We start from the raw sequence: 24,345 nt of genomic DNA, 5'->3' as shown, positions 1-24,345 counted from the left end.
GAGGTAAAATCCCCTGGGTTTCATCCCAGTACCACTTAAAGAAAAAAGAGAAAAAACAATTATTTTGGGTATTAACATTAATTTTCTTTTTTTAGTTATAAAATAATTCTTTCATAGCTGGGCGTGGTGGCCCACGCTTGTAATCCCAGAGCTTGGGTGGTTGAGACAGGTTCAAAGTCAGCCTTAGCTACTTAGTGAGACCCTGTTTCTAAATAAAGTATAAAAAATAGGTCTGGGAGTATAGCCCAGAGGTAGAAAAGCCCCTGGGTTCCACCCTCAGTACCACATGCAAAATAATTCTTTCATAAATACCACTATAGAAAATTTTTATTATTTAAAATGTTATTTTTGGTGGTACTGAGGTTCAGGGAAGCCCTTCTACCTCTGGGCTACACTCCCAGACCCATTTGTTTTTTTACTTTAAAAATTATCTCAATTTTATTAAGTTAAAAACAAAACTGAGACAAAGAATTTTAAAACAATTTTTTAAATTTATTTTTATTGGTGCATTGTAATCATACATCAAATTGGAATACAAGACTTGAGAGGATATACAAGCACACATCATCCAATTAGCCCTCATCCAGCCCCCACCCTATTCCCTCCCCCTCCCTCGATCCCATGCTTGTTTGGTGATTAACTTTGATACATATGTTTATGTACCTCCTGCTTTTTTAAAGAGGCTCCATCCTCCCCTATTCCATACCCTCTGATTGGTCACCTTAATTGCTTCACTATAGGGCCCTTTCTATAGCTCGACCACTTCCTGTTGCCCCTTTCCTCCTAGTTATTGCTGATTAGGGGAAGCATCTGGTTTTAATTTTCTGCGATATTTCTCTGTGCATGCCGCGTTGCAAATACCGATCCCACTCTTGACGGCCCCAGTTGTAGCCTGGCTAACCGGTGGACTGATCCAGACCTCACTGGGTCAAGCAGCGGCCTTGCCCCATGGGAGGCCCTGATTCTGGTCTTGCTGGTCCCGACACTAGCCTAACCCCTCAGCTGGCTTTGATCCCAGCCTCAGAGGCCCCAGCACTGGCCTTCCTCACGGCAGGCTCCAATGCTAGCCGATGGCCCCGGCATCGGCCTAACCCCTCGGCAGGCTCTGATCCAGGCCTTGGAGGCCTCAGTAGCGGCCTTGCTTCATGGAAGGCTCCAACACCAGACACTGACCCTGGCACTGGCCTAACCCCTTGGCAGGCTCCGATCCCGGCCTCTGAGACCCCGGCACCGGCCTTGCTTCGCGGCAGGCTCCGATCCCGGCCTCGGAGGTATCAATAGCGGCCTTGCCTCACGGAAGGCTCCGATGCTGGCTGCTGGTCCCGGCACTGGACTAACCCCTCAGCAGACTCCAATCCCGGCCTCGGAGGCCCTGGCATCGGCCTTGCCTTGTGGCAGGCTCCAATGCAGGCTGCTGGTCCCGGCACCGGCCTAACCCCTCGGCAAGCTCTGATCCCGGCTTCAGAGGCCCCAGCACCGACCTTGTCTCACGGCAGGCTCCAATGCCGACCTCGCTAGCTCCAGCACCAGCCTAACCCCTCGGCAGGCTCCGATCCTGGCCTCGGAGGCCTCAATAGCGGCCTTGCCTCAGGGAAGGCTCCAATGCCGGCCGCTGGCCCCGGCATCGGCCTAACCCCTCAGCAGGCTCTGATCCCAGCCTCAGAGGCCCCAGCACCGGCCTTGCCTCATGGCAGGCTCCGATCCCGGCCTCGGAGGCCCCAGCACCGGCCTTGCCTCACGGCAGGCTCCGATCCCAGCCTCGCTGGCCCCAGCACCGGCCTAACCCCTCGGCAGGCTCTGATCCTGGCCTCGGAGGCCTCAATTGCGGCCTTGCCTCACGGAAGGCTCCAATGCCGGCCGCTGGCCCCAGCACCGGCCTATCCCCTCAGCAGGCTCTGATCCCAGCCTCGGAGGCCCCAGCACTGGCCTTGCCTCACGGCAGGCTCCGATTTTAAAACAATTTTGTGTGTGTGTATGTGTTGCTGGGGATTGAACCCTGGGCTTCATATGTGCTGGGTAAGTACTCTACCACTATCCTTAGCTCCTAAAAGTATTTTATTTATCCATTAGAATTTTTTTATTATACAGATTATTGATGTTCATTTGAATATTAGAAAATACAAATATAAAAATAAAAACCTTTCTCATTTCATTCTTGAGTCTGTGCTTCTGAGAATATCTATAGCAGTGGTTCTGAACCAGGGGTGATTTACACCCACTCCCAAAATACACACACACACACACACACACACACACACACACACACACACACTTTATACAATTTTTCTGTTAAAATTAGGCCTGGCTGGGTAGTGCATGCCTGTCATCCCAGTACTCTAGAGGCTGAGGCAGGAAGACTGTAGGTTCAAAGCCAGCCTCAGCAACTTAGTGAGGCTCTCAGCAACCTAGAAAGACCCTGTTTCCAAACAGGAAATAAAAAAATCAGGTTGGGGGGTGATGAAAGGGATAGTTATTTAGGAAGTATACTAGCTACTCAGCTGTTTAAAAATAAAGTTAGAGCTGGGCGTGGTTGCTCACGCTTGTAATCCCAGTACCTGGGAGGCTGAGACAGGAGGATCACAGAGGTTCGAAGCCAGTGTCAGCTACTCAGTGAAGCTCTCAGCAACTTAGTGAGACCCTGTTTCCAAATAAGGTATAAAATAGGTTTGGAAGTATGGCCCAGAGGTAGAAAGCCCCTGGATTCCACCCCTAGTACCACACACATACACACACACACACACACACACACACACACACACACACACACAAAGTTAGATCTCTATTTCAAGTAATCTACCAGGAAATTCAGTTAAATAGGTTTAATAGTTAATAAATAAAGCCATCAAAGTATTAGAAGAGCTGGGTGTAACAGCACATACCTGCAGTCCCAGTACTTGGGAGGTTGAGACAGCCGAGGATCACAGATTCCAGGCCAGCTTCAGCAACTTAGTGAGGTCCTCTGTGTTTGGTGAGACTTTGTTTCAAAACAAAAAATAAACTGGGTGTGTTGGTACACATTTGTAATCCCAGTTCTTGGGAGGCAGAAACAGGTGGATTGCAGGTTTGTGGCCAGCCTCAGCTACTTAGTAAGGCTCTCCATAAATTAGTGCGACCCTAAAATAGGGTGAGAATAAAAAATAGGGCTGGGAGAGGGTTCAGCTTGGAGATAGAATGCCCCTGGGTTCAATTCCCAATACCACACACAGTCAAAAAAAATACTAGAAGAAAATAGTGATAATAATACTAGTATTTCTCACCTTCTGCATTATTGAAGTTTTGGGCTGGATGATTCTTTCCTATGGTATGTGTATGGGTGTCCTGTAAATTGTGAATAGTTAGCAGCATCCCTGGCCTCTACCCAGGAGATATAAATCACAGCCCCTCCCATTGTATCTATGGAAAATGCAGATACTCTGTGTGTGTGTGTGCACGTGCGCGTGCGTGTGTGTGTGTGCATGCGTGTGTGTAGGGAGGGGGTGAAAATCACCCCTGGTTCAGAACCACTGCTATAGATATTCTCAGTTAGAAGCAAAGACTAAAGAATGAAGTCAGAAAGGAATGTTGTGAAACTACTGACTACATAGGGGAAAATGTATTTAAAAAAAGCTCTAAAATAGAAATTTAGATAACTGAAAAAATGTGTAACATAAATGTCAATTACATAAAAAGTAAACTAGAGATCTAAAGGACTAAATGACCCCCAAATCAATGAAAGATACTTAAGAAATGAATAAATACATTCCAAAAGCAGGCTTTGCCTTCCATATTAGTGAACGTGACAATGGACTTGTTAAGCGTGGCTGTGGGGAGACAGGTCATTTCTGAAAGTCTTGGAAGCCTAAGGCAGTATACCACTGATGGAATGCAATGACCAGTACAGGTCCCACCTTCCAAGCATGTGCATCATTTTGGTCCATGCAGTACTTCTTCTAGTGCTTTCTTCTTTAGAAATAACTGAATTGACAAAAATTTCATTGTAGTACTATTTGCAATTGCTAAATGCTGGGAAAATTCAACTGTCTACCAATAAGAAACTAGTAAAAAAATTAAGGTGCATCCATATAGAATGAATACATTAGATCAGTATTATAACTGATGAAGTACATACACAGGGAAAATGCATAGATCAGAGTTAGAAACTTAAGTAGCAAAATGTGTGTGTGTGTGTGTGTGTATTTATGTACATCTGCGATAGATGCCATTTTTCCCCTCCTTTCTATACTACTGATCTACCAATATGAAAATATATACATACAGGGTTATTTGTTACAGCATTATTTGTATTTACAAAATTTTGGAACTGATCTGAGTTCCCAAACATAGGAGACTAATTAAATAAATGACAGTATTTGCTAGGCATGGTAATCCTAGTACTTGGAAGGCTAAGACAGGAGGATTGCAGATTCGAGGACAGCCTCAGCAATGTTGCTAGACTTTCAGCAACGTAGTGACACCCTGTTTCAACAAAAAAAAATAAGGTGTGGAAGTGTAGCTTGAAGGTAGAACATCCCTAGGTTCAATTCCCAGTACCACAAAAATCCAACAAAGAAATAACGGTATATACACATAATGGTACTATGCCAAGAACGAGAATAATGAGTATGATGAATTGATTTGAAATGACTTGCAAGATATATTGCTAAGTGAAAAAAGATTCAAAGAAAGTATGCTATTTTTTTTTTTTTTTTTTTTTTTTTTTTTAGAAAAAAGGGAGTCAGGTATGGTAGCCCATGCTTGCAATTCCAGTACTTAGGAGGATGAGACAGGAGGATTGCAGGTTTGAGGCCAGCTTCATCTACTTAGTGAGGACCTCCACAACTAGTGAGACCCTGTTTTAAAATAAATAATATAAAATAGTACTGGGGGTGTAGCTCAGAGGTAGAATGCCCTTGGTTTCAATTTCCAGTAGCACACATATAGAAAATCAGTGTATATTCTGTTTGTTTTGTAAAAGAAAAAAGGAAAAAACAGAAAGAAAAAAAACAGAAAAAAAATGAAACTGCTTATTTATAGAAGGTAGAGGAGAGAGGAACCGTATAGAAGGGAGAAACAGTATACAGGGGAGAAAGTGATAGCTCTCTGAGTACACTTTGCTATAGAGCTGGGTTTTAGGATGCATATTATTATTATTATTATTATTATTATTATTATTATTATTATTATTTGGTGGTACTGGGGGTGGAACCCAGGGGCTTTCTACCTCCGGGCTATACTCCCAGACCCATTTATCTTTTATTAGAAACCAGGTCTCACTAAGTTGCTGAGAGCCTCACTAAGTAGCCGAGGCTGGCTTCGAACCTGCACGATCCTCTTGTCTCAGCCTCCCAAGCGCAGGGATTACAAGCATGCGCCACCACGCCCGGCTAGGACACATATTATTAATGTTCTGTATATTCAAAAAACTAACACAATATTAAAAAAAAAAAAAAACGAAACAAACTTAACTCTGAACACAAATGGAAACAGATGAACTGAATTGTACTTCAAGTCAAAAAAATATCTTTTTTGGGAACAGAGGTAGAGAAACAATTCAGTGAATTTGGAATTCTGTTCTTTGACTGTATACTGCCTGTCCAGAAGACTGTCTTTGGCCATACGTGATATGCATGTATGTGTCCAATAAATACGGTTAGTAATTTGTTTTTCACAGGGACGGGGCAGTGATTGTGAGTCAACTTGCTACGTATTGGAGGAATGAACATATGAGTCAATGTGTTGATGTTTCCAAAGTCACACTTGTCATTGCGGAAGGAAAAACAGAATGTAGACAGGAGGAAGGAGAGGCAAGAAAGAACTCCTTAGGTTGGCTTATACCAATATTAACTTGGGACATCCCCAAACCATACAGATACACACATCTATTAGCTTTTTCTTTCTGAGTAACTAGAGGTGCAATAGTCAAATTATTCCCCACTAAGAGGAACCAGGGCTCCTTGAAGAAATGACTGATCCCAGCAGTAGGCAGGAGAGATACAAAATAAATTTGTATATTTTGTTGTTCCAGGAAGTAAAGCACTCATAATATGATAAAAAAGGTGTCAAGAAAACACAGCAGCAGCCTCAATTGGCTCCCATGGGCAAAATATGGGACAAATTGAGCATTACAATAAATATACCATAATGAATTATAAGCTACTGACTAAAATAAGAATGTCTATATTGATATCACAAAGATGAGAATGAAAAAAATGAACAGGGAAAAGTTGCTAAAAGCAGAGGAGTTGTGGGCTTAGAAAATCTCAAATTTCCAACTATCATATGACTGGTTTTTATAAGAATCATCAATGGATGCTAAATTTACAGATGTCTGATTAAGCATGTGATATGTATTCTCTTAAAGTGTCTTCTCCCAGAATGCTTATTAATTGCAAGAAGGAAGATATAAATACATTATATTATAAAGAAACTAGGCCATACCTTTAACTGTGTTACCAAATTTATATTTTATTTGGAAACAGGGTCTCACTAAGTTGCTGAGAGCCTCACTAAGTAGCTGAGGCTGGCTTCGAACCCGTGCGATCCTCCTGTCTCAGCCTCCCAAGCGTGGGGATTACAAACGTGCGCCACCATGCCCGGCCTTGTGTTATCAAATTTAATACCACCAAAGAAGCACATCACTCTTGTGCATTCTGACATGCCCTCACTTATATAACATTCCAGCCCAAACAGTAATATGAAATCTAATTATTTTGAAAATCCAAAATGAAAAATATACTATTAAAACACCTGGTGTGTATTCTTAGCAAAATGTCCATGCCATGAAAAACAAAGAAAGGCTGAAGAATTGTTTCAGGCTAAAGAGAAATTAAAGTACACTATTGAGACAAGTGGCAATTTGGAATAGGGAATGTAAATAAAAGTTTCCTCACTGTTAACTTTGCCTAATGTATCAAAAGTTTACATAAGAAAATCACTCCCTCCCTATTTTGATACTGGGAAATGAACCCAGGGGGCACTGTATTTCCAAGCTACACCCAAATCCCTGTTCTATTTTTTTTTTTTTTCAATTTCAAAACAGGGTCTGGGTAAGTTGCTGAGGTTCTACTGAATTGATAAGGCTGGCCTTGAACCTGTGATCTTTCTGTTTCAGCCTCCCAAGTACTGGGATTATAAACATGTGTTCAGCTAACTAAAATATACTTATACAAAATGCTTTCACGTAAGCGGGGCGTGGTGGCATACACTTGTAATCCCAGTACTTGGGGCGGGGGCTGAGATAGGAGGATCACAGGTTTGTGGCCAGCCTCAGCTACTTAGCAAGGCCCTCTAAACCTGTTTCAAAATAAAAAATAGAAAACTGGGCTGGGGATATAGGTCAGAGGTAGAATGCCACTGGGTTCAATCCCTAGTACCACAACAAAACAAAAGAACCCCAAAACTTTTTATGTATTAAGTAGAGGGCATAATGTATTCAATTCATTGTCAAATGACTTGGAAAAAGGTTAAGTATTATACAAATGTACATTTGCTTTTCATTTCTCTTTGTTTTACTTTTACCTAAAGCAATTCTTCAGCCTTTGCTTTTGTGACATGTGTGGTGTGGGGGGATGATATAACAAATATGGCCAAATGGTAAAAGGTGGTGAATTTTGCTAAAGTGTTTAGGGAATTTTTATATTATTCTTAAAATATGTCCTAAGACTACAATTTTTTAAAAACAAAAACAAAAACAAACAAAAATGACACAAGAAAGTTTTAGATATTTTGCCTGCTGATTTTTCCAGATAAACTTTAGAATTATTTTGTTTGTGGTTTGCATTGATAATTTTCTTTGAAATGTATGAATCTACATGATGTTTTGGCAGTGACATGATTTTAAAAGTACTTCCAAACAGGCTCCTGATGACTCTTATTGTTTACTCAGATTCTTGAATTTCCTTTATTAGTATTGATGGTCAAATCCCAAATATTACTGTTGATTCATAATTATTATAACTGTACTGCTATTCTGTATACCCAGTATCTTACTGATTCTCTTGGGATTATATCTTCCACAAAAGATGGACAATTTATCTTCACTTTTCAGTTTCCATTTCTTCTCTCCATAACAGAGTAGTGATTTTTATATTGTTTCAGATTTTAATGTGAAATAATCAGCAATTTAACATATATCTGTAAGAAATATGGTTAGTAATATGTCTTCCAGTTTTAGCTTTCTAATAAATTGAATCAACAGAAAAAATGTACACCATCATGGAACATCTAGGACAATACTACACATTCTCTTTGGTAATATTATTTGTTCTATGAATTTTAGTCACAGTTGAGACTTTTACATTTTTATTTTCTCCCTTTGTTGGGTTTGGGGATCAGGCTTATGTAAAATCTGAGCTTGAACTTTTATGTTGATAAAAAGTGGCTGGGTAAAGTAATTGATGTTCATCCTGCCAGTATGTGTTTTAGAAAATGAGGCAGAATAATCTTTGTGAATAATTTCTTACCTATCATTCTAGGTCATCTGTGTATAATTTTAATCTTTGGAACAAGCAATTTGTCAATCAACATTAGTATTATAAAAAACAAACAGCTCTGCTGTTCCCATGGTGAAGTGAATTTCTCTGTAGGAGATCTTAAGTACATAAATGACTGCAATATTGTTTTAATGACAATTCATGTTAATGAGGTTTAAAGTCCATTTTAGGTGACTCAGAGAAGTATTAATATTATTTTATAGTAAGACCTCAACTTAACTGTTGACTTTCAGACTCTGTTCACCTGGCCCTAAAATGGATGCTATGATTCTATATTCTATATTAGAATAAGTCTAGGAATACAAATAAATAAAATGAACATTTTTTAACTTTTTATTTGGGTCTTGTTTTTGAACTGGTGACTGAACTCAAAGTGCCACACTTACAAGCCAAGCACTTTGACACTGAGCTACATCCCAGCTCCTTTTTATTTGGAAAAAAATTTCAGATTGCCCCAAACCTCAAAGTAGGAAGAGAGTTCCTGGGCCCCTTTCATCCAGCTCCTGGCATCTTCTCATAACCCCGCAAGTACACGTTGCATTGGTAGAGTACTATTAGGTGGTGCAAGCTTCCTTGCATTTCATGAGTTTCCCCACTGATACCCTTTTTCTCTTCCAGGGTCAGATCAGAATACCACAAGGCATCTTGTCCTCTGATCTGTGAGGTTTTTGGTTTTGTTTTTCACTACTCTCTCAATTTTGAACACCACAACAACAGACCAAATAGTTATGGGGACATATACATGTATCACTATGAATCTCATTATCATGTACAATTATAATGAATAAGCATAAAAATTAAAAAAAATTAAAGAATACAGCTTAGGGGTTTTGTTAGAAACATCCCACTAGCAAATCGCTTTAGAATGGTATTTTTTTTTTTTGGTGGTGGTACTGGGGGTGGAAACCAGGGGCAGTCTACCTCTGAGCTACACCCCAGCCCTATTTTTATTTATTTATTTTTTATTTTGAAATAGGGACTCACTCTGTTGCAAAGGGCCTCATTAAATGGTAGCTGAGGCTGTTTGCAAACTGCGATCCTCCTGCCTCAGCCTCCCAATGCTGGGATTATAAGTGTGCGCCAGCACGCCCGGCTCTTCAGAATGGCATTTTAAGTGCTTTTCCTCTCCTACAGGATCTGTAGCTTCAAGGCTTCAGCTATTTTATTTTCTTGACTTTGGGCCTCAAGAATTATGTTCTATTCACTTGAACTTTTAAGTGTATTCCTAAAGCTTTTACTTTCAGCTAGTGACTAAACTGGCAACAATATATGTAGATCAGAGAGCAGCAAATTACCACCCAGTCTCAATCCTGCCTACAACCTGACTTTGTGAATAAAATTTATTAGGATGCTGCCACACCCATTCATGAATGAACAGTCTCTGGCTGTTCTCACCTGACCATGGCAGTGTTGAGCAGCTGCAACAATAACCGGATCATGTGCAAACTCTGAGTATTTACTCTGTCCTTTTCCAGACAAAGTTTGCCAGTCTTGGATACAGATGGATGAAAAGAACCATAGCCTTCAGAGTTTGATTGGCACGGTTCTGTTGGTTAACACTGTTAACCAGAAGCCAGGCGTGGATCCTGCCTTTACTGTTAAGTGACACTAGGCAACATGTGCTACTTTTTTGAACGTCAGGCTCCTCATCTGTGAAACGGAAATCCAACTATTTAGCAGCAGACAATTAGGTGAATATATGAACTGAACTGCCACGGAGCTTGGCCATGGCAGAATTTTAGTAAGTGGAGGACATCATGATTACTACTTTGCTTGTTTATTATTTATGGTGTTGGGGATCAAACTCAGGGGGCTCCTACCTCCAAGCTATACCCCCAGCCTTAATTTACTTTTTATTTAGAAACAAGGTCTCACTGAGTCGCTAAGGCTGACCCTGAACCTGTGATCCTCTTGTCTCAAGTACTGGGATTATAGGTGACATCACCATGCCTGGTTCTATGACTTTTATTAGCAATAAAAATATTTTGCTTCTTATAATTGTTTCCTATTGCTTCTTCTTCTTCTTCTTTTTGCTACTGGGGGTGGAACCCAGGGGCATTCTACCTCTGAAATATACCCCTAGCCCTATTTTTTATTTTTTATTTTGAGACAGGGTCTCACTGAGTTGCAAAGGGCCTAAGTAGCTGAGGCTGGCCTCAAACCCGATCCTCCTGTCTCAGCCTCCCAAATGCTGGGATTACAAGTGTATATCTGGCTCTCCTATTGCCTTTTACATCTGTACATTTTCATGTTGATTTCTAGGTTCTGTCCACCACTGTTCAAGCCCAAACCTCTACCCTTCTCTCTATATAAGACTAGCTTAAGTTTTTATTGAATATGCAATACCAGAATAAAACTCAATGTCAGACTAGAACCTGAAATATCACTACAGATATATCCCAAAGGGAGCATATGCAAACGGTTCAAAACTTACCAGTTTAGATCAGAACAAGTCTGAAAACTCTCAGCTGCATTGCTATACTTCCTTTTTATTGGAACTCTGAAAAACTTGGCGGATTACCCATTTGGATAAGGGTAGAGACGGGGATGTTGAGAGAAGAGGTGCTCAGATTTAACACACTGACACACACACACACACACACACACACACACACACACACTCTCTCATATTCACTCACACACCAAACTATTTTCATTTAGTATATAGGGAGGCAACTGTGCTTCCCAAACATAAAGGAATAACAAAGCATATGTTTCCTTCTTTCTTATTAAGTTGATACTTACTCTGTTTTTCCTAATTTACCTTTATAAATATACACTCTCTAGAATAAAGAACTTATAGGTCTAATGAACGGAGAGTGTGGGCCAGCTTTTGAGACATGGAGCAGACAGTGCGTGCACAGATTAACAGATCTAAGTTATCCTCACTGAAGTCGCTATCTGGGCACATTCAGCAGTTTTCTGTGTACTTAGTAAGTTACTCCTACTCTGATATATAAAAATGCATAACATATGCGAGTACAATCTGTAAGTCTATGCTTCCAACTCTGATGTCATCATTAATGCTAGCAATTAGCCCTGCATAAATTAGGAGACTAACATATCAACCAATTTTGTGGTCACTGTCAGTGACAGATAAAGAAGCTCCTAAGTAAATGCCCTTCCTTTGTCAGTTGGAGCCAGTCTCCTTAGGCTTCTACAGATATGATTTATTTGCATAATTTGTTTCCATTTTTATTTTTTTTTAATAGCAAAAGAAGCAATGTGTTCTGTCTAAGTGCTTTGGTATGTGTGCCTGGTTAACATTTCCAGTTTCAATGTTTCCTGAGAGGAAGTAATTCAAAGTGTGTTATCTAAACAACTCTAGTAAGTCCAATCCAGGAAACAATCAGGGTTTTACTGTTCATAATACCACTCAGTACTAATACGCCATGGTCAAGAAACACCTTAAAACACTGATGTAAAACTTCACATGCACACAGGTACCGATGGTATTGACAATAGGAAATATGCTCTCTAATGACCAAACAATGAAATAGAGGTTAAAACTCAAGTAACATTCAGGATTGATCTCACTGATATATCAATTAAAGAGAAAATGTTTGATTAATATCATAAAACATCCTGCCAAATTCAATTTTTATAACTCTTTTGAGAACAAATGCTTAAAGAGTCAAAATGAATGATGTCAGAGTGTGTGTGTGTGTGTGTGTGTGTGTGTGTGTGTGTGTGTTTAAACAGGAAACGGCAAGAATAACAAGTACTTAACAGTGACTTAACTTAGGACAGCAGAGCAGAGGATTTGCCAAGTGGTAGTTTTTTTCTGAGGTCTTCTGACCTTAGATGACAACAAAAGCACTGCATTGTCTTCAAACACTAAAATAATTAACCACATAATTGTATCCAGTTTCTCATCCTCAATGAATCTTAAAGATAAATGATATCTGACTCATCCAAAGGAAGCTGCACAACTTTTAAAAACTGAAAAAGAAAAATTGGCTACATCTACAATTTATTTATTCTTTGTCTTAAAAAACTCCATTTTACAAACAGGGTATGGTGGAACACATTTGTAATCCTTATAGACTGAGACAGGAGGATCGCAGATTTGAGGACAGCCTTAGTAATTTAAGTGAGGCTCTCAGCTACCTAGTGAGACTCTGTTCCCCAATAAGAAATAAAATCGGTCTGGGGTGTAGCTTGGAGGTAGAATGCCTCTGGGTTCATTTCCCAATAAAACACACACACACACACACACACACACGTAAAAACTTCCATTTTAAAAACAATTTAAAAACTTCCATTTTATATCTGCAAAAATTCTGACTACACAGTCAACAATAAATTTCTCACCTCTTTGGAATACAGCCCAAAAGAAGCCTCTCCACTAAAAGGGATCTGAGTAGCCCAAAAGAGACATCATTGATGGAAGAGTCCAGGAAAAGCCCACACCCTTCCCGTGGTGTACTTGTTCCTGTCTAACCCAAACTACCAGCTCTGGAAGTGGAAACTAAAAGTGGCAAGAGGGACTGTGAAGATAGGTACTCACACCAAAGATCATAGGACGTCATTAAACACCAAGCGGTCAGGGTTCAGGGGCTCTGCAGATAAAGGCAAAAGCCATTCACACCCAGAGATGAAGGTAAATTTAACATTTGCCAAGTAATCTCTTCAAATGAAAGAAAAGTCTAAAATATTATAAAAAATTGGAAGGAAATTACAGCAATCTTGGAAAGAATTTTATTAAAATTTACAGCTACTCCCAAGCTGATTATTTAGAATTACTTGTGCCCCAAAAGATTTAGAGAAAATGTTGGAGCAAATGGCCCCTTATCTATTTTTGGAAAATCACAGGAAGAACTGTCTCCCTGACATTATTATAAGCTTAAAACACAAGCAAGTGATTCTTTTTCTGAATTAATCAAGTCAGAAAGTAGGAGTGGTTTTTTTTTCTTTTTTCTTTTTTAGTACTGGGGATTGAACCCAGGAGCATTCTACCTCTTACCTCTGACCTACACCCTGGCACTTTTTTTCTTTAGAAACAGGGTCCCAATAGGTTGCTGAAAGTGTCACCGTATTGTGAAGGTTGTCCTTGGACCTATGATATTCCTGTCTCAGCCTTTCAAGTACTAGGATTATAAGTGTGTGCCATTGTACCTAGTTAGAAACTAGGAGTGGATTTTAAACTAAGAATGGTGGCTAGACTGACCTACATTCTAAAAAGAAATAGCAAAACCCCTCTTAAAACATGTTTCAGAACTACTGATTTATTGTGTGCTTTTTTTTTTGTGGTACTGTGTGTGCTTTTTAATTTGGTGCACTGTCATTTTATATCACAAGGGGTAGAGCCTTGGTGCCCTCCCCATCAGCCCCTTTCCCTCTTTCTCCCCGCACGTCTTTGATATTGAAATTGGTAGTTTTATATGCACAACCACAGCTTATTTCAGCTATCATACTTTTTTTTTTTTTTGCAGTACTGGGGATGGAATCCAGGGGCACTCATTACCTCTGAGCTATACCCCCCAGTGGTATTTTCTTAATTCTTTATTTTGAAACAGGGTCTCACTTAGTTGTAAAGGGCTGAGACTGGCTGCAAACTGTGATCCTCCCGTCTCAGCCTCCCGAATGCTGGGATTACAAGCGTGCGCCACCGCGCCCCGCAGCTATGATTTCATCTCTTACCTAACCCCCCAGCCACTCCCTGGAGTCTCATCTATCTGAGGTTGACCTTATGCCCAAATATCTTTCTAGTTTCCACAGAGAAGAGAAAACACACATCTACTCATTTTTTGAGACTGGCTGTTGTCAATATGATATTTTCGGGTTCCATTCTTTTTCCTGCAAATGGTGTGATTCTGTTCTTTTTTATGGCTGCAGAACTACTGTTGTGTATTACTTGATATGACCACCATGGGGTGGCCAGTGCACGCAGAATTTCCACTAATCAGCTGCTTTTGTTTTAAAAGACAACCATGATCAGTAAGATGGCAGAACAAAGATAATGACAAGAGGAGAATCACGGACACCCAAACCTCTCCGTGATGTATTTCTGTGGTGCGTTCTGTTAAAATGAGTAAGGGAACAAGCACACGTCTAACTGCTGTCTCTGTGGGGCTGAGGCAGCGTGAGGCCTGTGTGTACTCAGCACTTTTCCAGTTGGCCACTTGAGAAAGGGTAACTAATGTGTTAAGATAGAAGGTAGAAGGCACCCGGCATGCCTCCAGTCTCCGATTTGTGGAAAACACTGGTTGATCTTCAGTAACTCAGAGCCCTGGAGGAAATTCAAGGTTTGGCATTAAGTTGCACTGATCAAACTCACCTTAGAACTCTTGCCTATTTCTTCAGTAATGCATTTCTGTTCTTTCAGCTTATATATATATATATATTTTTTTTTGTGAGTGTGGTACTGGGGATGGAATTCAGGGGAATTCTACCTCCAAGCTACACCCCAGCTCTATTTTTTATTCCTTATTTTGAAACAGGGTCTCACTAAGTTGCGGAAGGCCTCACTAAGTAGCTAAGGCTGGCCTCAAAACTGTGATCCTCCTGTTTCAGCCTCCCAAGTACTGGAGTTAAAAGCCTGTGCCACTGCACCCAGTTCCCTTCAGTTTATCTTTAACACTGCTTCAAACTATAGTGCAGAGACTGCACCTCTAGTCTTGTCTCTGAAATGATACTGTTTAATACTTTAAAACTCTGGGCTAATGCTTTACAATGACGCTTTTGAAGGAATTAATTTTGGCCTCATGGTATCTAATTAATTAGAAACTACACTGATGCTGACAGAGAACATTGAGGTAACTTTATTTTTAAATATCAGCATCATACTTTGGGTATACATAAAATAAAAAGAACCTTTAAGCATACCATTTATAAAATCTTCCAAATCCTTTGAATCAGATCATAGTAAATTTTAAAGAAGGGTTTTAACCACACATGTATTGTACAGTATACAGTAGCTGTTGAACACATTTGTTAGTTCTTGTAAAAAATGAATTAACTGTACAAGCTATGGTGTCAATGTGCAAGTATATTCTGATCATAACTTCTGAGTCTTACCTCAAGTCCACAGACAGAATGTGATGGAGCAGAAAGGCAACTGGATCGAGTTAGGAGACCTGCCCTCTGTGTGAGGCTTTGTGGCCAAGTAATTTGGTGGCTTAGAGCAAATCACTGAAGTCTGCTAAAGAATCTGTTTCTTAGTTTTAGTATTTGTTCAAAGGAACAGGACCAGGTAATATTCAAATTTCTTTCCAGATCTAAAATTTGGCAATTATAAGACCTCAAAGTTTGTGAACTGCCTAGTTCTATTGTATTTTTTGTAGTATTTTATCATTTTATTCTTGATCAAAAAACTATAACATAAGTTCTCTTAGATTATTTTTTCATATTAAAAAACACCACTGGGTAAATATGCACAATGGAATACCATTCAGTCTTGAGAAAGGAAAATAATATAATTATTTAGATAACACGAATAAACCTGGAAGACACTATACTAAGTGAAAGCCAAATTTTGCCATGCTCTCAGTTATATGTGAAAGCTAAAAAAAAGAACATATAGGATCAAAAAGCAGGGTGGTGGTCAGTGGTGAAAGGGAAGGGAGGGCGAGATGTTGGTAAAGGGTAAAGTGCTATAGTCAGGAGGAATAAATAAGTACTTGAGGTGATAGAAGTTAACTAGCTTGATTTAATCATTCCACACTGTATGCAGAGATCACTGTATGTTTTGTACATGACAAACAGATGCAATTATAATTTGTCAACATCCAAAGAAAAGCACCCCTGAAGTCCTTCTACCCATCCTACAGCAGCTGCGCTGCCTAGCAGTGACACCACTGCCCAGCCGTGTCATGTGGCAATTAGGATGTTAATTAGTAACATGCAGGTGACCAGCTCTCAGCGCTGCTCCCTCCCCCAGCCACAACAGCTCAGAAATGTATCCTAAGAGGCCTGGGCAGGCTGCAGCAGTGACTGCCCTCCCGTCTGACGGAAGCCTCTGTTCCTCAGTGGGTCACTTCCTCTAATTGAGACAATGCAACCTTATTATCTTACCTCTGGGGAAATCTCCTTGGACCAGCAGATAGCATGGACCTGTCTGGCTGGAACCAACATAGTGACACTTAACAGCATGTGAATTAGGTTAGCAGCTCTCTCAGATTTGAGGGAAATAATTTTTGTTTGTTTGTAGTGCTGGGGCTTGAAGCCAAGGCCTCATGCATGCTAGGCAAGAGTTCTACCACTGTGCTACATTCCTAGCCCCTTGAGGGCAATAATTCTAAGGTGTGAAGCTCTTGGGTAAATAGTGAAGACAGGGTGCCTCTGACTCAATGCCAAATTAAAACTCCTTTCTCTCCCTACAGTTTTCATGAACTAGACTAAAACTTAATTGGTTAGTCTTTGTTCTGAAATGTATGTGTGGGAAAATTTCATTGGGCTGGGCATAAAAGGCTAAGAACATTTAAAATAATTTATTACAGGAAAGGAGGGAAAGTGTATCAGTATTGGGAAGAGGTTTCAAAATGTATTAATGAACCAGTATTGGGAAAGATTTCCAACTTTAAAATATATCTTTGGTAGTAAAGAAAGCCAGGAGCTTCAGGAAAAAGGGCCTTTTTACATTTCTAAAGAGAGGCAAAGTTCCTCTGAAATCCCAGATTTCAGAGAAGTAACAACACATGTTGGAATGTAACAAAAGGTGTGGGGTCTGTGCAGGAGACAGAGCTGCCCCTCCTGCCCCAGAGGGGGTGGATCTGGGTGGGTGGAGACAGAGCGGATACCTGGGCTAGAGACAGGGCAGCACATCTACATATCAAAGGACCTGCTGGCTATAAGAATGCTCCATATGTTGTATCTTTGGTGAATTCGTTCGAAACACCCCCTCATGTTACATGAGGCTGTAACTGTCTTCTGTATTTTTATCTTTTAATAAACTTTAAATCTTCAGCAAGAGCCCAGGCTATTGCATACTTATCCTTAGGTCAGGACAAGAACCCGTGCTTTTTATCTTTTTGTGGTTTGAGGAAAGTTGTGTCTGGGACCCTAATAGGGGTCCCCGGGGACAGTTTCCCCAAACCATAACATTACCTTCTCAAAACCATAACAGAAAGGGGAATGAGAGCCGGGGGTGGTGGCATACACTTGTAATCCCAGCATTAGGGAGGCTGAGACCGAAGGATCACGGTTTGAGGACAGCCTCAGCTATTTAGTGAGGCCCTCTGCAACTCAGTGAGACCCGGTTTCAAAATAAAGAATAAAAACTAGGGCAGGGGTGTGGCTCAGAGGCCGAATGCCCCTGGGTTCCATCCCCAGACCCACAAAAAAATAAAAAAAAAAAATAAAAAAAAAAGAAAGGGAAATGAAACTGACCAAATTTTTATGTAGACCTACTATTATGTATAATGCACTAAAAAAAAATCTTAAAAAATGATTCGTTAGCTACCAGTGTAATGTCTATATGAAGTGAAGAGGTATTCTGAAATAGCAACAAAAACAATCTTCTATGTACTGAGTTCTTAAGACATAGGTATAAAATAGTAAATAAAGGGTAAGCACACAAATATGTTATAGGGTTTTAAAAAAATGTGTAACAATTTTGTATGTATGATTTTATGTCGTGAATTGGGCACTGACAAACTTTTTCTTACAGGGCTAGACAGTAGTAATTTTAGCTTCGATGGAACATATGGTCTCTGGTGCAAATAGCACCAACTCTGTTGTTGGTGTGGAAGCAGCCACAGACAATTCTTAAACAAATGGTCTTGGCGGGTCCCAATACAACTTTATAATAAGGTGGGCTGTCTATAGGCCCTAGTTTGCCAATTCCCATACTAGACACTTGAAAAACTCTAGCACATAATTTCACTTAGTTCTCCAAAAAGCCTATAAAGTAGAAAGTATCAGCCCTATTTTTGCAGATGAAGACTTACCCATGGCTATAGTCAATGCTTAGAGCTGGGGGCTAAACTCAGCCCTCAATCCAGAGCCTGAGCCACTACACACTCTGTTAGGGTTAGATACAGAATGTTCCCTGAAGAGCTCATGTATTAATGTTCAGAGTTGATATAATTAAATCCTGAGGGCTGTGATCTCATCAGCAGATATATCCATTGTAATGGATTTACTAGGTGGTAGCCTAGGTGGGTAGTGTGTGTGGCTGGAGAAGGTGGGTGCCTGGGGTTATAGCCTTAGGGACTGTGTTTTTGTCTTCGAATCTCCTTGCTCTCTCTCTCCTTCTCTCCTTCTGTCCTCTGTGATATGAGAGCAGAGTCCTTGCTCTCTTCCTGTCTCTGCTTCCTGCCACCATGCTCTGAGATCTGCAACCCCCAGTCTCACATGAATTGAACACCAAGTCTCCAAAAACAGTGAGCAGATAAAATTTCCTTTTTTTAAGTTGGGTGGTCAGTTGTTTTGGATTATATCAGTAAGAATGGTGATCAAGACACAGTACAACTGGTCATGGAGATGTTATTTGAAGAAAGATGCACAGTCTGAAAGTAACTGGTGTGGCTTTTTTTATTATTAAGAAGTAGAAGGGTAAGCTAGGCTTGGTGGTGCACGTTTATAATCCCAGTACTTGGGAGGCTGAGACAGGAGGATCACGCAGGTTCAAAGCCAGCCTCAGCTACTTAGTGAAGCTCTCAACAATGTAGTAGTGTGATCCTGTTTCCAAATAAAAGCCCCTGGGTTCCATCCTCAGAACAACAGAAAGAAAGAAAGAAAGAAAGAAAGAAAGAAAGAAAGAAAGAAAGAAAGAGAGAGAGAGAGAGAAAGAAAGAAAGAAAGAAAGAAAGAAAGAAAGAAAGAAAGAAGTAGAAGGATAAGCCTTCAGTTAAGATGGCTAACTCAGAATTAGGACATTTTTCTGACTCTGAAAATAAGTATGAAGATAGAGATAGTTGATGAAAAACTAAGAGAGAAGATAAACAGCATATAATAGTTCAAAGCAAATATGTAGGGAAGCAAGCAAACAAAAGCAAAGTTCTCACTGGGGAAACAAAAACAGTGGATTAAAAAAAGTGTGACAGGAGCAGTTGACTGCTGTTCTTTTTTGGGGGGGTGGTACTGGGGTTCCTGGAAACCCTTCTACCTCCGGGCTACATTCCCAGACCTATTTTATGTTTTTTTTTTAAAATTTGGAAACAGGGTCTCTTAAGCCAGCGAGGCTGGCTTTGAACCTGCGCGATCCTCCTGTCTCCGCCTCCCAAGCGCGGGGATTACAAGCGTGTGCCTGGTACCACGCCTGGCACGACTGCTGTTCTAAAAACACAGAATGCCTCCAGCAATTCAGGGATCAGAGGACATGCACACCATGACTAGCAAGAGGCTGCCTGCCCATGCAGCCCTTCATTTTCTTGACCATCATGGGCTCATTTTCTGCTCCTATTTGGAGCTATACTTCTCATATTCACATATCCTGGCTCAGCACTACTGGTCACTCTAGAGCATAATTCAGTAACACTTTGGCTGAACTGGGTTAATCTGGCTGGGAACAACTTCAAATCTAAACAACCCAGCTCTCTGTCTACTCTGCATAGAAGAAATACAGAGTGGTGAAAATTTTATCTTGACAAATCCTAGGACTCTCCTATGCACTGCCTAGGTTAACATACTTTCCAGACTTTGAATCCTATTATTTCCTTCCTGTCAAAGTTACCAATGGTCTTTGATTTGCTAAAACTGCTTAATCTTAGGTCTTCATTTTACTCAATTACTAAGCATCATTTGATATAGTTGCTCATCCCTCCTTAAAACTTGGTTTCTGGGACAGTACATGCACCTGCCTGTCTTCCTGCCCCACTCTTGCCCTTTTGAATCTCTTTTTTGAGACCCCCTAAATGTTGGGGGTTCCAGGGCTCAATCCTCAGACCTCATCTCTCTTTATCTTTAGGTTAGAGTTTCTCAATCTTGGCACCAACATTTTAGGTGGCTAATTCTTTGTTGTGGGCTTTCTCGTCTGTACTGTGGTATGCTTAAGAACATTCCTAGCTTCTAACTATGAGATTCCAGGAATGTTCTCTATTCCACAGTCTCAACAATCAAGCTGTATATAGATATTACAAAATGTACCCTAACAGATCAAATCACTTCTGCTTGAGGATCAATGGTATGGGTTTAATCATGACCCATGGTCTCAAGAGTCTTCCCAAAGATGATAAGACCCAAAGGTAGAACCCAAGTTCAGACCTCTCTCCAGGCTCCAGACATCATCCAAATGTCTTCATGATAGACAGCTCTCCTTGGAGGTGGCATAATGCTGTCTATTTGTCTATTATCTGCCTCCCCTCGTAATCTGTGACTTCCATGTGACTCCATGCAGGTAGACATTTGAATATTCATGATGTATTCCCAGGACCAAGAACATTTTTGGACACAATACAAACTCAAAATATACTTGCTGGTTAAGAAATTAAATACTTAATGCATGTGAATTCATTCCATGCAGTTAATCAGTGATGGGGCAGTCAGGCAGAGCATTTTAATACATTAAGTACCAAGTTGTCAGTTCTGTGAATATTTCAATGAAATTGACCCGGGAACCATAATCTAGAGCTTATATACCATTATATTCTTATAACAATATGACATAGTTATATACTATATTTAAGTTTTTATAGCTGTTCCACATTTGGGATGATGGAACAAAATGAGTTAAAGATATCAGAGCATCTTTTAAAGCCACATTTTCACGAGGCACAGTGGCACATGCCTGTAATACCAGATACTGGAGATGCTGAGGCAGAAGAATCTCAAGTTTGAGGACAGACACTCAGTGAGGACCCATCTCAAAATAACATTTATAAAAGGGGGCCGTGATACAGCTCAGTGATAGGATACTTGCCTAGCATACAGGAGGCCCTGGGTTCATTCCCCAGTGCCACAAAATGAAAAACACCCAGGAGTGTTATATCTCTGAACTGTATCCTAGCCCTTTTATTTTTTTTTATTTTGAAACAAGGTCTTGCTAAGTTTCTGAGGCTGGCCTCAAACCTGCGATCCTCCTGTCTCAGCCTCCCAAGTGCTGGGAATACAGGCATGTACCACCATGTCTGGCTATTGCACACATTTTAATGAACACTTAAACATGTTATTCTATTTACTAAACACTACAAAAAAACACGAGTTTCAGTATTATCTTTTAAATCACTATTTATTTAATATGAAATTTACATAAAATATGCTAGAGGCATATTTAAAATACTGTACATGAACAATATGTGACAAAAACTGGAATGTTGAATTCAGTACTAGGGGAAAATCTTAAGAATCATAAATTTAATAAATTTAATATTTTACTTCTCATTATTTATTAGCAGATAACATATTTTTGGAAAAGAGTTTAAAAGTATTATCTTTCCTTTCTAAACAAAGTTTTTCATTTAGGTAATTTTAAATATAGGTTTTAAGGAGAAATTTAAATCCCTGGGGCTGGGTGTACAGTGCAGTGGTAGATTACTTACTTGCCTAGCGTGCTTGATCCTAGGTTTGATCCCTAGTACCACCCAAAACACACACACAAATAGATAGATGAACTAAGACAAATTTAAGTTCCCATGAATCAAAGAATATTGGTAAGTTTAAAAATGAAGAACATGTTCTTAGGCTTTCCGTGTGACTAATTATTTCTTTTTGTATACTGGTCACTGATGGAGTAGAAAACTATATAAATATTCTTGTAATCAAGTAGAATTTATTTAGTAAAATTTTACTAAATATAAAATCTCACTCTAATAATAAAACCAAAGACTGGAGCATCTATAGGTTAGAACTGGAAGAAAAAAATGACTTGGCTTAGCCAACAAAATGGGTAGCACCACGTCTACACTAGGGAGGCTGCCTGGGCATCCTGGCCTTTACAAAGACCCTGATGCACTCTTGGGCCAAGATACCAAGCAGCCTGTGGTTCACAGAGTGAATGTCTAGGAAACAGGAAACTTGCACCCTAAGTCTTGAAATGCTCAGAGAATGTGACTTACATGGACTTCCTGTGGAAGTGAGGTTAAACCAGAAACTCTTTTAACACGAACACTTTCTGAAGTGTTTTAGGGTAACTGTGGTGTTGCTAAAGAAAACACAGCAGACATGTAGGTGATGTGATTGGATCTAGTTGATGACATTGCTTTCATAGCAGGTCTGGTCAAAGGAGTTCCCTCAACAGGGGAAGGAAAGTGTGCTGTCCCTTTAAGAATGCCAGGGAAGCTGGTACATGCTTGCAGTCTGAGTACTTGGGAGGCTGAGACAGGAAGATCACAGGCTCAAGGGCAGTCTCAGCAAGTAGTGAGTTTTCATCAACCTAGCAAGACTGTTTCAAAACAAAAAATAAAAAGGGCTGGGGGTATACCTGGAAGTAGAATGCCCCTGGATTCAATCCCCAGTACTACACACACACACACACACACACACACACACACACACACACACACACATGCACACACGCACACGCACACACGAGAGAGAGGGCGGGGGAGAAAATCAGAAGAAAAGAAGAATGAAGCACAGCAACACTACATAACTCTTTTCTGGGCATGAGTCTATATCTTAATTTTCTCCCTGTATATTGAAGAAGATAGTTCACAAAGAATGGAACGAACAAATGCTGGTCTCAGGGAGCCTTTTCTTTTTTAATATTTTTTTTATTGGTACACTGTAGTCATATACCTTAATGGAGTACAAGATGGCTGAGGTACTTCTTTTTCTTTCTCTCTTTTACTAAGTGTCATGTATTCATTTCATCACATGTCTCTTTTGCTCCTAAGGGTATAATATCCCACCTCCAAGATCTGGTCAAACAACTGTTACATATTAGGGAATCAAGTTCAAATTTTAAAAAATCATTTATCTGTCTTAGTAATCTTATCAATCTTATTTTTGAACTCATCAGCTTAAAATTCTAACAAATGATCATGCTAATGAACAGAGTAGTTGTCAGGAGTCAGTGGGCTCCACAGTGAGTGCAGTTTGGGCTGTTAACACTTACCACTGAGAGGATGGAGCCCTCCCGGGGGCACAGACAGGCATGCACTGTGTACACAAAAACCTGAAAGTTAAATTACTCTGGAGTGTATAAATATGTGGTTCTTCAGGAATTACCTTCACGTTGAACGTTATGTCCTCCATGACGTACACACGTTCAGGAAATGCTTTAGCCACCTCCTCCACACTGCTGAAATATTGCACTGGCTCCTTTATATCTCTGTCTTGTTCCAGCAGCTTGAATTGCCCTAAAAGACACGATAAACAGAAGAGATGTGAGCTGTTTACGGCAGACAGCTGTCACCGTGGAGACAGCATCCTCTTTCTGCCAACCCTTCTTCGTCAAAGATTCCAGGCTCATCATCTTTGAAAAAACAATTCTCACAGCAGAAGGTTTTGTTAAACTAGAATATAACACACACACACACACACACACACACACACACACACACACACACACACGTTTTAAAATATCAGCTTAAAAATAAAAACAAGGGTACAGTTTTTCTTTTATGTTTACATTTATACTTTATTATCTTAGGTCCCAAATCACTCACAATGGATTCTTACTTCTCATTTGATCTCAAAGTAAAAATCTACTCAGATAAATCGTTGCTCATTAAGTTACTTTGTCATTTAGTTGTAAAAACACCCATGCACATTATATTCTAAAACCAGGGCCCAGGAGCCCCGGCAAAACTGAAAATTTTAAGTTACTATGTAAAAAAGAATAAAATAAAACAAGGTCTGGAGATGTAGCTTGGTGGTGAAGCACTTGCCTAGTATACAAAAGGCCCTGGGTCCAGTCCCCAGAATTGAAACACACACACACACACACACACACACGCATACACACACACACACACACACACACACACACACACACACACACACACATGAAATAGCTGGGGTTGGTGGTACATACCTGTAATCACGGTAC

The 24,345-nt window shown here is 40.1% G+C and overlaps 1 protein-coding gene across 2 annotated transcripts in view; it reads right to left on the bottom strand.

Annotated features, from left to right (window-relative positions):
• GAREM1 (GRB2 associated regulator of MAPK1 subtype 1) overlaps positions 1 to 24,345 on the bottom strand; it is a gene marked incomplete at both ends in the record, with an annotated part of 211,800 nt that overhangs the window by 17,630 nt on the left and 169,825 nt on the right. For both annotated transcript variants that reach the window (XM_080714495.1, XM_080714496.1), the window contains one exon: positions 23,523 to 23,653. In XM_080714495.1, the coding sequence (XP_080570621.1) occupies positions 23,523 to 23,653 (131 nt within the window). The remainder of the gene's footprint in view (positions 1 to 23,522; positions 23,654 to 24,345) is intronic.

This window comes from Muscardinus avellanarius, assembly GCF_963383645.1.
Source record: "Muscardinus avellanarius genome assembly, chromosome: 17".
Taxonomy (NCBI): Eukaryota; Metazoa; Chordata; class Mammalia; order Rodentia; family Gliridae; genus Muscardinus; species Muscardinus avellanarius.
The sequence above is the reverse complement of the archived record's forward strand: the minus strand, read 5'-3'. Positions and strand labels throughout refer to the sequence as shown.